Here is a 13,584-nt window from a genome sequence, read left to right on the forward strand (position 1 = left end):
CGATTCTGGGTGTACAACTTCAAGTTTAGAACCACAGAAGAGAAAAGACTAGACCAATAATGGTATGCACACCCATAGAATTTACAGCTCTGGCTCTGTATTCCAGGCCTTGTTTTAAATGGTTTTATCATGTGTTTGTCTTTTTGAGGTGTAATTAAAGTTAAATATTTATTTGTAAATTCTATGGGTGTGCATACCATTATTAGTCTAGTCTTTTCTCTTCTGTGGTTCTATTATTTATTACAGACCAGGTTTTTGCACCCTGTTCTCAGGATATATACAGGGGTGCACCACTCACATATATAATTACAACTTCAAGTTTATGAAGTCTACTTTGCATATGACATGAACAATTTTTCTAACAAATGTTTACAAATGATCATTTCATGTATACAGTGGGGGAAATAAGTATTTGATCCCTTGCTGATTTTGTACGTTTGCGCACTGAGACAGAATATCAAAAATAAAATTCAGAAAATCACATTGTATAAATTATATAAATTTATTTGCATTTTGCAGTGAGAAATAAGTCTTGTTTGTCAAATACGTAATACCTGGTGGCAAAACCCTTGTTGGCAAGCACAGCAGTCAGACATTTTTGTAGTTGGTGATGAGGTTTGCGCACATATCAGGAGGAATTTTGGTCCACTCCTCTTTGCAGATCATCTCTGAATCATTAAGATTTTGAGGCTATCGCTTGACAACTCGGAACTTCTACTCCCTCCATAAGTTTTCTATAGAATTAAGGTCTGGAGACTGCCTAGGCCACTCCATCACCTTAACGTGCTTCTTTCTGAGCCACTCCTTTTGTTCCTTGGCTGTGTGATTTGGGTCATTTTCTTGCTGGAAGACCCAGCCACGACCCATTTTTAAAGGGAACCTGTCACCCCCAAAATCGATGATGAGGTAAGCTCACCGTCATCAGGGGCTTATCATCATTCTGTAATGCTGTAGATAAGCGCCCGATGTTACCTGAAAGAGGAGAAAAAGAGGTTATAATATACTCACCCAGGGGCGGTCCCGCTGCGGTCCGGTCAATTGGGTGTCTCCGGTCCGCTCCGGCGCCTCCTATCTTCATTCCATGACGTCCTCTTCTGGTCTCCGCGCCGCGGCTTCGGCGCAGGCGTACTTTGCCCTGTTGAGGGCAGAGCAAAGTACTGTAGTGCGCAGGCGCCGGGCCTCTCTGACCTTACCGGCGCCTGCGCACTGCAGTACTTTGCTCTGCCCTCAACAGGGCAGACAAAGTACGCCTGCGCCGAAGCCGCGGTGCGGAGACCAGAAGAGGACGTCATGGAATGAAGATGGGAGGCGCTATACCGGACCTGAGACGCCCATCGGAGCGGGACCGCCCCTGGGTGAGTATAATCTAACGTCTTTTTCTCCTCTTTCAGGTAACATCGGCAGCTTATCTACAGCATTACAGAATGCTGTAGATAAGCCCCTGATGCCGGTGAGCTTTCCTCACCATCGATTTTGGGGGTGACAGGTTCGCTTTAATGTCCTGATGGAGGGAAGGAGGTTGTCACTCAGGATTTTATAGTACATGGCTCCATCTTTTCTCCCATTGATGCAGTGAAGTAGTCCTGTGCCCTTAGCAGAGAAACACCCCCACAACATAATGTTTCCACCTCCATGCTTGACATTAGGGACGGTGTACTTTGGGACATAGGCAGCATTTCTCTTCCTCCAAACACGGCGAGTTGAGTTAATGCCAAAGTGCTCAATTTTTGTCTCATCTGACCAGAGCACCTTCTCCCAATCACTCATAGAATCATCCAGGTGTTCATTGGCAAACTTCAGACGGACATGCACATGTGCGTTCTAGAGCAGGGGGACTTTGCGGGCGCTGCAAGATTTTAAACCTTTATTGTGGTACCAATGGTTTTCTTGGTGACTGTGATCCCAGCTGCCTTGAGATCATTCAAGTTCCCTGTGTAGTTTTAGGCTTCCTCATGATAAAGGATACCTCATGAAGTGAGATTTTGCATGGTGCCCCAAATCGATGTCGATTGACAGTCATTTTGTATTTCTTCCATTTTCTTACTATTGCACCAACAGTTGTCTCCTTCTCACCCAGCGTCTTACTTATGGTTTTGTAGCTCATTCCAGCTTTGTGCAGGTCTATGATCTTGTCCCCGACATCCATAGAAAGCTCTTTGGTCTTGCCCATGTTGTAGAGGTTAGAGTCTGAGTGATTAATTGAGTCTGTGGACCAGGAGTCTTTTATAAAGGTGACTATGTAAGACAGCTGTCTTTAATGCAGGTAACTAGTTATTTAGGAGCGTCTGACTGGTCTGTAGGGGCCAGAACTCTTAATGGTTGGTAGGGGATCAAATACTTATTTCTCACTGCAAAATGCAAATAAATTTATATAATTTATACAATGTGATTTTCTGGATTTTATTTTTGATATTATATCTCTCAATGTTAAAATTAACCTACCCTTAAAATGATAGACTGTTCATGACTTTTTCAGTGGGCATACCTAAAAATTAACAAGGGGTCAAATCATTATCAATTTATTTATCAGACTTTTTCACGGACGCAACTATACCACATACGTTTATTATTACAGGGGTGTGATATGGATTGGTATAGGATTTGAGCTTCCTATTGTCTGATCGCTTGTACTATAGACTGCAATACCACAGCTGTATACAGGAAAAATCACGGGTTCTTATGAGGCTAAGCCGCAGGTTGCTTTTCATAGGCTCTCCGTCATGATGGACATGGGGGTCTTTAGCCACAGGAAACCATCGGCACCCCTTGATTGTGTCACTAGGGAGGCTAATGGACATGGGGAATGTCCAGTGTCGTGAAGGGTTAAAAGTGTGTGCATCACACAATTCGAGAGTCCTCATGGTGACTGCAAGCTTTTCATTTCTACCTAAACAAGCCCTTTTAAAGGCTTCATATAAGATGTATTTGATTCTTTGCCTAACATCATTTGAAAGTCATAGAAAATCAGCCTAAATATCAAAAAAAGTGGATGTCCACAAGGGTGGTTCATACTTAGGAGCAATTTCCAAATCCTCAAAAAGGTCCATGTTGATCTATGCAAAAATAACCACCATGGAGGAAACACACATGACCTGAAGGACTGCTCAGTAGGGAAGAAGCCACTGCTTCAAATTTTTTCCCCCAAAAAGCCAAGTTACAGTTTGCATTCGGCACATGGGGACAAAGCTGTTTAGTTTATGGAGAAATGTTCTTTGAGGCGATTATGAAACAAAGATGGAACTGTTCTGCCAAAATGTTATGTAGGGAGGAATAAGTGGGAGACTTAGAGGCAAAAGGCCAACCATGAAGCACGGGGGGTGGCAGCATCAAGTTCTAGAGGGGCTTTGCTGCAGGAGGATCTGGTGTACTTCACAAAATGACTTAATGAGGATGGAAAATTGTGTAGATATTGATGCAACTTTTCAAGTCACCAGATAACAAGTGGGTCTTCCTAAAATATATATGTCCAAAGTGTGTCAAAATGTCTTAAGGGCAAGAAAATGAAGGTGTTGTGTCCATCAAAGTCATTATCTCAGTAATTAGAATACTTTATAACACCAGCTTGAAAAATAATTTTATAACATCCGAAATGTTGGCCTACTGAAATGTATGTTCAGTAAGTGCACTCAATACTTGGTCGGGGCTCCTTTTGCATCAATTACTGCATCAATGCGGCGTGTCATGGAGGCGATCAACCTGTGGTCCTGCTGAGGTGTTATGGAAGCCCAGGTTGCCTTGATGGCAGCCTTCAGCTCGTCTGCATTGTTGGGTCTGGTGTCTCATCTTCCTCTTGACAATACCCCATAGATTCTCTATGGGTTAAGATCAGGCGAGGTTGCTGCCAATCAAGCACAGTGATACTGTTGTTTGTAAACCTGGTAGACAACAAGGCACCCCAAACCAACACTGATTGTGGAGACTTCACACTAGACCTCAAGCAGCTTGGATTGTGGCCTCTCCATTCTTCTCCAGACTCTGGGACCTTGATTTCCAAATGAAATGCAAAATTTACTTTCATGTGAAAACAACACCTTGGACCACTGAGCAACAGTCCATTTTTTTTCCTCATTGGCCCAGGTAAGATGCTTCTGGCATTGACTATTGGTCATGAGTGGCTTGACACAAGCAATGCGACACTTGTAGCCCATGTCCTGGATACGTCTGTGTGTGGTGGCTCTTGAAGCAGTGACTCCAGCAGCAGTCCACTCCTTGTGAATCTCCCCCAAATTTTTGAATGGCCTTTTCTTAACAATCTTTTCAAGGCTGTGGTTATCCCGGTTTCTTGTGCTCCTTTTTCTACCACACTTTTTCCTTCCACTCAACTTTCCATTAATATGCTTGGATACAGCACTCTGTGAACAGCCAGTTTCTTTAGCAATGACCTTTTGTGACTTACCCTCCTTGTCGAGTGTCTGTGACTGCCTTCTGAACATCTGTCAAGTCAGCAGTCTTCTCCATGATTGTGGAGCCTACTGAAACAGACTAAGGGACCTTTTTTAAACGCTCAGGAAGCCTTTGCAGGTGTTTTTTTTAATTTTTCTAATTTCTTGAGATAATGACTTTTGGGGCTTTCATTAACTGAAATAAACACGTGAAATAGATCACTCTATTTGTAATGACTCTATATAATATTAGTTTCACTTTTTATATTGAAGAACTGAAATAAATTAATTTTTTGATATTATTATTATTATTATTTATTTATATAGCACCATTAATTCCATGGTGCTGTACATGAGAAAGGGGTTACAGATATCATTTACAGTGCACAAATTTATGATGACAGAATGCGGACTTACATTCTATGGGATACTGACGAAGAGACAGAAGGTCGGGGATGCGGCAGCTCTTGTGGTGGGGAGGCGGCAGCTCGGACGGTTTGTGAGGCGGCAGAATGGTTTTTGCAGGCTTTAGGCTTTCCTGAAGAGATGGGTTTTCAGGTTCCGTCTGATGGATCCGAGGGTGGTGGATAATCGGATGTGTTGAGGCGTGGAATTCCAGGGGATGGGGGATATTCAGGAGAAATCTTGGAGGCTGTTGTGTGAGGGATGAATAAGTGCTGAGGAGAGTAGGAGGTCTTGGGAGGATCAAAGATTGTGTGAGGGAAGATAGTGGGAGACTAGTTCAGAGATATAGGGAGGGGATTGGTTGTGGATGGCTTTGTAGATCAATGTTAGTAGTTTGAACTGGATTTGTTGGAGAATTGGGAGCCAGTGGAGGGATTTGCAGAGGGGAGAAGCAGGGGAGTAGCGAGGAGAGAGGTGGATTAGCCAGGCAGCAAAGTTGAGGACAGACTGGAGTGGTGCAAGGGAGTTAGCGGGGAGGCCACAGAGGAGGGTGCTGCAGTAATCGAGGCGGGAGATGATGAGGGCATGCACAAGAGTTTTAGTAGATTTTGGGCTGAGGAAAGGACAGATTCTGGCAATATTTTTGAGTTAGAGGCGACAGGAGGTGGCAAGAGTTTGGAAGTGTGGTTTGAAGGACAGGGCAGAGTCGAGAGTTACCCCGAGGCAGCGGATTTCAGGTGCGGGAGAGAGCGTGGTGCCGTTTACCATAATAGATAGGTCAGGTAGGAGGGATACGTGAGATGGGGAATGTGAGCTGCCAGTAATACGAGGAAAGAAATGAAAGCTGAAATCCTTGACCTCAGAGGAGGTGTGTACTAGGGTGAAATGTCCAGAATTGGGAAACAGGAGTGTTAATAACTGTGGCTCAGGTGTATGTAAACTTATGACTTCAGCTATATAGAACCAACTTTGGCCATAACCATCCTTATAAATGCTCGATTGCTGCTCTCTAAAAGACCTATTTCTTCTGAAATATTTCAACATTTATTTAACAAGTAAAATAAAAATAAAATCTCTTCACATGCGAGCTGTCAGATAATTGGAAGAAACAGATGGTATTAGTTTTTAATAAAATGATTCATTCCCTCGTCCTTCTCCACAGGGCGGCCGAAGCTGTTTTACAAGGCCAAGCAGATACCATTCTGCTCTACCACCAGCAGAAGGTTCCTCGAGCCAAGCTGGATGAGGTACTGAGGTGTTATCACTTGCCATGATTATTATTTGCTTACAGATATTTTATTTATATCAGTGGGAGAAGAGGTGGAAAATACCTACAAATATTGAAGATGATAAAATATACCAAATTGGGCTAAATGAGGATTGTACCTGTTGGGCCGTCAGAATAAGCCCATCTGAGAGCCCGTCACATCAGGCCAGATTAGAAATGAGAGGTCACTTATTAAGGGCATGTTATGAAGGCCATAAAACAAAAAGATCTGTATTTTTCTTATCTTAAGCATATTCCCTCCCCCTTGATCATGTACACGGGGTCATGTTCTTCTATACAGGTCTCCTATCAGCTGTATCATATATGGAAAGAGATTAATGAAGAAGTCTCAGCTTGATTTGTATTCCTGATCCCTCCTAAGTTGTCATAACCGGTTTCTTGCGCAGCTCCAGCCTTTCTCTGGCCAATATGACCTGAAATCAGACTCGCTGGCTCACACTGGGGTTATGTGGTCCTAAAGTCGCTTTCTCAGTGTAAGGGTACCGTCACACATTGAAATTTTCATCGCTGCGACGGCACGATTCGTGACGTCGCAGCGTCGTATAATCATCGCTCCAGCGTCGTAGACTGCGGTCACACGTTGCAATCACGGCGCTTGAGCGATGCCGAAGTCCCCGGGTAACCAGGGTAAACATCGGGTAACTAAGCGCAGGGCCGCGCTTAGTAACCCGATGTTTACCCTGGTTACAAGCGTAAACGTAAAAAAACAAACAGTACATACTCACCCGTCGGTGTCCTTCAGGTCCCTTGCCGTCTGCTTCCTGCTCTGAGTGCAGCCGTACAGTGAGAGCAGATCGCAGCACCGCTGCGCTCTGCTCTCACTTTCCGGCCGGCACTCAGAGCAGGAAGCAGACGGCAAGGGACCTGAAGGACACCGACGGGTGAGTATGTACTGTTTGTTTTTTTACGTTTACGCTTGTAACCAGGGTAAACATCGGGTTACTAAGCGCGGCCCTGCGCTTAGTAACCCGATGTTTACCCTGGTTACAAGCGAAGACATCGCTGGATCGCTGTCACACACAACGATCCAGCGATGTCAGCGGGTGATCAAGCGACGAAAGAAAGTTCCAAACGATCTGCTACGACGTACGATTCTCAGCAGGGTGTCTGATCGCAGTAGCGTGTCAGACACAGCGATATCGTAACGATATCGCTAGAACGTCACGAATCGTAACGTCGTAGCGATGGAAATTTCAATGTGTGACGGTACCCTAAGTCTATGGAGGTTGGTGCTGAATCTTACAGATCTACACTGGGATAGCAGCACTATTGTCTGTGTGCGCGAGAAAAGCCGAAGAGCAGAAACTTTGGACAGAAGGAGAGCGGAGTAGCATCGGGAACTGGGGACGGCAGCAAACAATAAGTATCTTAACCACTTCAAAACCAGACAATTTTTTGTTTTTGATCGTTCGTTTTTTTTTTCCTACTCCTTTTTTTTTTTTTTTTTTTCTATTGATGTAAGTCAGCAATAGTTGCTTACAATAATACTAATAAATAATCATTTTATTTTTATAGCACCAACATATGCCATAGCACTTTACATTTTAGAGGTGACTTGTACAGACAATAAGAGACATTCTAGAAAAGCAATAATCGCATAAATCAGATACAAGAGGAGTGAGGGTCCTGCTCGCAAGCTTACAATCTATGAGGAAACGGGGGGACACAAGGTGGATGGTAACAATTGCTTGTAATGTATGGTCCAGCCATCAATGTATGGAAGAAGCTCCGCTCCTGAGTCCCATCTACACGCAGCCTCCCCAGCACAGGCGTACAGTTATATGCATGAAGTGGTTAATACTTACACCCTACTCCAGGGCCGTGCCTCCTTCATTCTCGGTGTATGAGACTTCCCCAACAAACAGTGATTTAATAATTATTTTCTATGGCACCAACATATTCTGCTGCGCTTTACAAATCAGTAGGTTCTTTTACAGACAATATCTGACATTACAGAGTGACACATTCTACAATTACTAAGAGGAGTGAGGGCCCTGACCTCAAGCTTAAAATCTATGAGGAAACAGGGGAGACACAGAAGGTAATAATAAAGTGCTTGTCATGTACGGTCCAGCCAACAATAGAATAAGGCACTTATGTAAATCTGCATGAGCAGGGCACCTGCCAATGTCTGTATATGTTTAAGTGGAAGGTGTGAGGATAGATGATAGAAGGAACCAGATTCTGAACAGGAAGGGAGAACAGAGAATAGTTGATTAGTGAAATGATGAGATAGACCTGTTTAAAGAGATGTGGTGCTAGGGAGCCCATCAAACTGTGGACAGTAGGAATTAAACAGATTGCCTAGGGTAGTGCATTCCAGAGAACTGGCGCAGCAGGAGAGAAGTCTGGGACATGGGAGTTGGAGGTCCAGATTATACAGGATGTTAGTCAAAGATCACTAATAGGTCATTAAATTGCATTTCTTGTTGCAAATGATGGTGCAACCATTATCACATTAAAGGGGCATTATATTTTAACATTGCGCATATTTTATACTGAATAGTGTTCGCTGAGCATCCTGGGTGACTAGGGAGAATAAATGTGTACATTCTGATCACGTCTGAGGATTACTTGTTCATGTATTTTAATAATGTATTAAAGCTGAAAGGTTTCAGTGCCACCCTTCATAGGGAACACAATACAAATGGTCTGGTATCATTATTATTATTATGACTTTCTATGTGTTTTATATTAAACACTGTACTCTGTGTTGGGGAATTGTCTGGTGTTGAGGGGGGGGGGGGGGTTGTTTTGTTTTTTGCTCCATTAATACAAATCTACTAATTTGTTATTAAAAGGTCCCCAAAACTTTTGCCTCCATTTACTAGGAGAGTATGCTTATAGATTTTAGGAATCGGGCATATTTTAAGATGTCAGTGCTATATTGTGATTCTGTAGTCTGTCTTTTAAGCAAAAACAAGTCCTTAATTTTAAGCTTTGACATCTGCCTACAGAGTTGATGTGGTATGTGCAGGTAAATCATTTAACTATGTTTTCACACATGTCTCCGTTCATTCAGGAAACTCTTCAGAAACAGTCAATCACTCCAGAAACTGTAGTAGAAGATTCTGTGCCCACACTACCACCTTCTACTTCACCCACACCAGCCAGCCATCCAACAAGCGTGCCTATCCAGGCTCCCCCTAATGTGCTCCAAACTGAAGCAGCAGTGGAAGAAACAAAACAAGAATTGACCCCAAACACGACAGGAAATAGCCGTCCCGCCAGTAGTCACTCCAATCCGCCTCCTGTACCTTCTGTCCCATTACCAGTCGATGACCCTGACCTTTTGGAAAGCACGCAAGAGACCGCTGGGGCTCTGAACACAGAGATTCTTTCAAGAGAGCAACTTGAGCATCGGGAACGATCGCTTCAGACTTTGCGAGATATAGAAAGGCTGTTGCTTCGAAGTGGTGCCGACAGTGAGTCATTATTAAGACACAACACAAGTCCAGTAGAAGGGTCTGTACCTTCTCATCCTCAGCCTCATGTCCCTTCAAACCCACCAACTCCAGTAAAAAAGTATGAAGAACCCTTGCAATCTATGATAGCACAAACTCAAAATTTGGGAGGTCCAGTGATGGACCAAGAAATGGGAGGTCCTCCATCAGGACCAGACATGGGTCATCAAATGAGTCTGATGATGCAGAGGTTGGGACAAGATAGTCTTACACCAGAGCAGGCCGCATGGAGAAAGCTTCAGGAGGAATATTATGCAGAAAAGAGGAGGAAGGAAGAGCATATGACTATACATGGGAGGTCAGCACCTGATCTGATGCTCAGGGGACCTCCGCCACCTTACCACAATAAGCCTGGTGAACAGTGGGCTGGTAATCGGTTGCCTGGATCACTTGAGGGCCAGGAAACCATTCAACTGAGAGGTGCAGGGATGCCATTCCAGGGTCCAAGATTTCCAGGAAGATATGGACTTGTGCAAAACATACCAATGGACAGCATGGGAGTCATGCAAAGAATGGGTAGATGGCCTGAAGATATGACACCAATGGGTGGAGGACAAGGTAGTTTTCCACAAAGTGGAATGGCATACCCTGGGGGAGGGCAAGGAGAAGTGGAGAGATTTTTAAACAATTCTTCCCGTGATGAGTTTTTGAGACAACAGCTCATAGAGAAACGTTCACCTGTTATTCAGAGACAGTTGTCAGTACCCAGTGGACAAGGCATAGATATGGAACGAGTCATAATCCAACAGCGTCCAGGTGACCCTTCTATGTTCCAAGGAGATGGATTGGGTGGTGGGTCTACCATTGGCATGGATTTTGGAGGGTCTCGAAACATGGTAAGCCCAACCATGGGACGTCCAGTGCCAGGCCGTGAGCTTGAAGCAGGAGGAGGTGGAAACCTGAATATGAACATGAGTGTCAATATGAATATGAACCTTAACCTTCAGATGACACCCCATCAACAGATGTTATTGTCCCAGAAAATGAGGAATGAGCTAATGAGTTCCCAAGCAGGAGTAGGATCAGAAGAGCTGGTTCGGACAGCACGAGTACAAAATGGTGGTGGAATGACAGGCGGTGGCCAGAAGATGGTAGTTCAAGGTCAGTATTTCCCTATGGACAGGGCACGTATAACCGCATGCTGCAGGGAATGTGTGGAGTAGATCACATATCTGCGGGGGGCACATCACGACTCAGTCACTTTCCAATGTCCTCAACAACTGGTTCCAATCCAACCGGCTTTGTTTCAGTAAACATGATGACAGTCGAAAGCCACAGACCATCAGAAACTACAATCATCATAAATCAGATGGAATCGCCTATCATTAGCCATCTTAGGTCTCCTACACTTGGACCAGTCAGTTCACCACTTGTCTCTTCTGGAGACCATCTAAAAGCTCCCCAATTTGCAGGAGGACAGATGACTGTGCTCCTTCCCATCAATCTCGATATTTCTATTAAATATCAGTTATTGGGCTCTTCCTTTAGTGGGTGCTCACCCAGCTTCCCCCCTGGGAAAACTAAATTCTGTGAATTTATCCTCTCCAGGGTGGGAGCCATCTCGGAGAACTTCTATTCCTAGTCCAGGTATTCAACCCGGAAAGCAGGGAATAGGCATGAATTCTGCTGCAGAGGGGATGGGTTACACGTTCTGTACATTTTTGATTATTAAGCTTGTGAGCTTTCGATGTTTACATGCTCTTTTGTACAGGGTACCACTTTATGTAGGATTTTGTGACATGGAGACATTTTTAAATGGAAATTGTAAGTGGTTGTCAAACGATGCTTAATGATGAACATTTTATCTTTCTCTAAAAAAAAAAAATATCCTAAATTTTAATGTGTAGATGACTTTTCACATTTCCTTTTTTTATTTTAAAGGCATTGTCCAGGAATAAGATATTGATGATCTATCAAAAGGGTAGGTCATCCGTATCGGTTTGGTGGGGGTCTGACACTCAGCATCCCAGACTGATCAGTTGCTACCAGGCAGTACATACTACGAAGCCGTAACACTGCAGCTCCTTGCACTGTACAATGGCCATTTTTACATACTAGAGCTCAGCTCCTTTCCACTTTACGGGAACTAGATCGCCGTACCCAAGAATGGCTACTAAATGGTGAAAGGATCTGTGGTGTTATGGCCACAGATCACCATAACACTAATGTGAGCATCATTGACACCTGTGCAGGGTTTTTATTTTTCTTGTGTATTTCTATGCATCAGACTTCTCCTGCCCTGATCAAGTGTCCATCTATGTGGAGAAATGCTCTGCTCCACCTCCTTGCTCTCTGCTGGCGCCCCCTTTTCAGAGCCCTCTTCTGGCAGCGTATTCAGTTTACTTATTTTGTCGGTCAATCAACAAATGGTGAAAACTGCACTTGTGACAGGGAGGTCAGGAGGAAGGGCACAAGGTGTCTGCACCTCAAGGCATCTGGACGGTTTTAGACCCTGACAAGTAATTCACTGATGTGTTCTTCTGTCTCCAAAATGGTCCTCTAAAAAGGAGATCAACATAAGCTGTTCACGCATCCAGGTTTCATCCGTTTGTATTAGATCAGCTTAAAAAATAACTGATCCACTACAAATAAACCAAACACAGAAACCAAAGGGCCATTTAGTGTAATGGGGCAGGTGGACACATTGTTGAGTCTGCTTGGCTTCAATTCCAGCAGTGCTCATCATTTTTTTAAGCAGACACAAAGGCATAGTCCGTTGTAGTAGTAACTGCTTCTCTTGGGCACTGCAGTGTCATTAGTGGCGCTGCAGTATACTAGTGGTGCATTGGAGTACAACTATTACAAATTAGAGTTTCTGGAAATGATGTACTCTCGTCTAGCTAAAATTACTATTTAAACATACTGAGGGCTCTTTTGTACCCTGCTGGAGAATATCCACTGCACCCTCTGGTTCTGGCTTTGAATTCTATGTTTTTCTGATGGTCACAGGACCCAGTAGCAGCTGATCAGTAGGGGTGTTGGACCCCATTGATATGAAAATGATGACTTATCCTAACGAAAAAGGTCATCAATATCACAGTCCTAGACATGCCCTTTAAGCTTTGAGTGCTGATGTCCGTGCACACCTACAGAGACGTATACTTTGTCTTTAGGACTTCATAGTACATTCTACAGTCCATAATCTAATTATTTTTTTTAGATGGTACACCGACCCCGAATCCTTTATCCTTGATGATGTCTCAGATGTCTAAGTATGCCATGCCCAGCACCACTCCATTGTATCACAATGCTATTAAAACTATTGCTACATCTGATGATGATCTACTACCAGATCGAGTCCTCCTTCCACCTGGTAGCCAGCAAGGTGAGACTTTTCACTGCCAGCGCTACTTGAAAATTTTGCTTTCTCTGAAAAGTGAGCCAATTTTCACACTTTTGACCTATGCTAATGAAAGCTGAATTTTGAAATATTAATATTCTAAACTCCCAAATATTGTAAAATCCCATCCATATGGAATACCCTAAACCTACTTACATATCCATGTATTATCCTGGCACACTAAAAAAGGCACCTGGCATTGATACTCCTGGCCCCTTCATCCCATTTTTGTCAGTGTTTGTTGCTAAAACTAAATTCACACAAAGCAGATTTGTTCAAAGTGAGTCCATTAAGAATCTGATCTGAGACCTTCAAGATGCCATAAAAAGATAAGCAGAGTTAATACATGCCAGTGTCACTCATTCCGATGTCTACATGAACATCCTAAAATCGCCAGAACTAAAAAAAAAAATATATGAAAAAGAAAACCTTTCTGGTGTACTTGATGTGTGCCATCCATCTTCTCACCCTTTTAGTAAAATTCCCCCCTTTTAAATGTGCCAATATTCTTTCTGATTGGTAAGATGTGTGATAACATAAAGAAAAGTTCTGCCTTCCCTCGTGAGCCCACTGAAAGGCTGTGCAGGGGGACAGATGGCAGTAACAGGCTGCCATAGTTATTTTGGCATTTCCTCCACCAACCCTTCTGGAGAAATCTTCTAAAAAATCTAATGGAGTAAGCAGCCAAGGTGTTAGACCCCCACT

The 13,584-nt window shown here is 43.6% G+C and overlaps 1 protein-coding gene across 2 annotated transcripts in view; it reads left to right on the plus strand.

The window, feature by feature from the left end:
- The window catches only part of BCL9L (BCL9 like), a 64,443-nt gene that overhangs the window by 48,304 nt on the left and 2,555 nt on the right, over window positions 1-13,584 (plus strand). Inside the window, exons 5-7 of one of the 2 annotated variants that reach the window (XM_077250459.1) lie at window positions 5,950-6,034; window positions 9,098-10,640; window positions 12,700-12,864. In XM_077250459.1, coding sequence (XP_077106574.1) covers window positions 5,950-6,034; window positions 9,098-10,640; window positions 12,700-12,864 — 1,793 coding nt within the window. The remainder of the gene's footprint in view (window positions 1-5,949; window positions 6,035-9,097; window positions 10,641-12,699; window positions 12,865-13,584) is intronic. The other variant, XM_077250460.1, reaches the window with a different exon arrangement.

The sequence above is a fragment of the Ranitomeya variabilis genome, chromosome 4, assembly GCF_051348905.1.
Source record: "Ranitomeya variabilis isolate aRanVar5 chromosome 4, aRanVar5.hap1, whole genome shotgun sequence".
Taxonomy (NCBI): Eukaryota; Metazoa; Chordata; class Amphibia; order Anura; family Dendrobatidae; genus Ranitomeya; species Ranitomeya variabilis.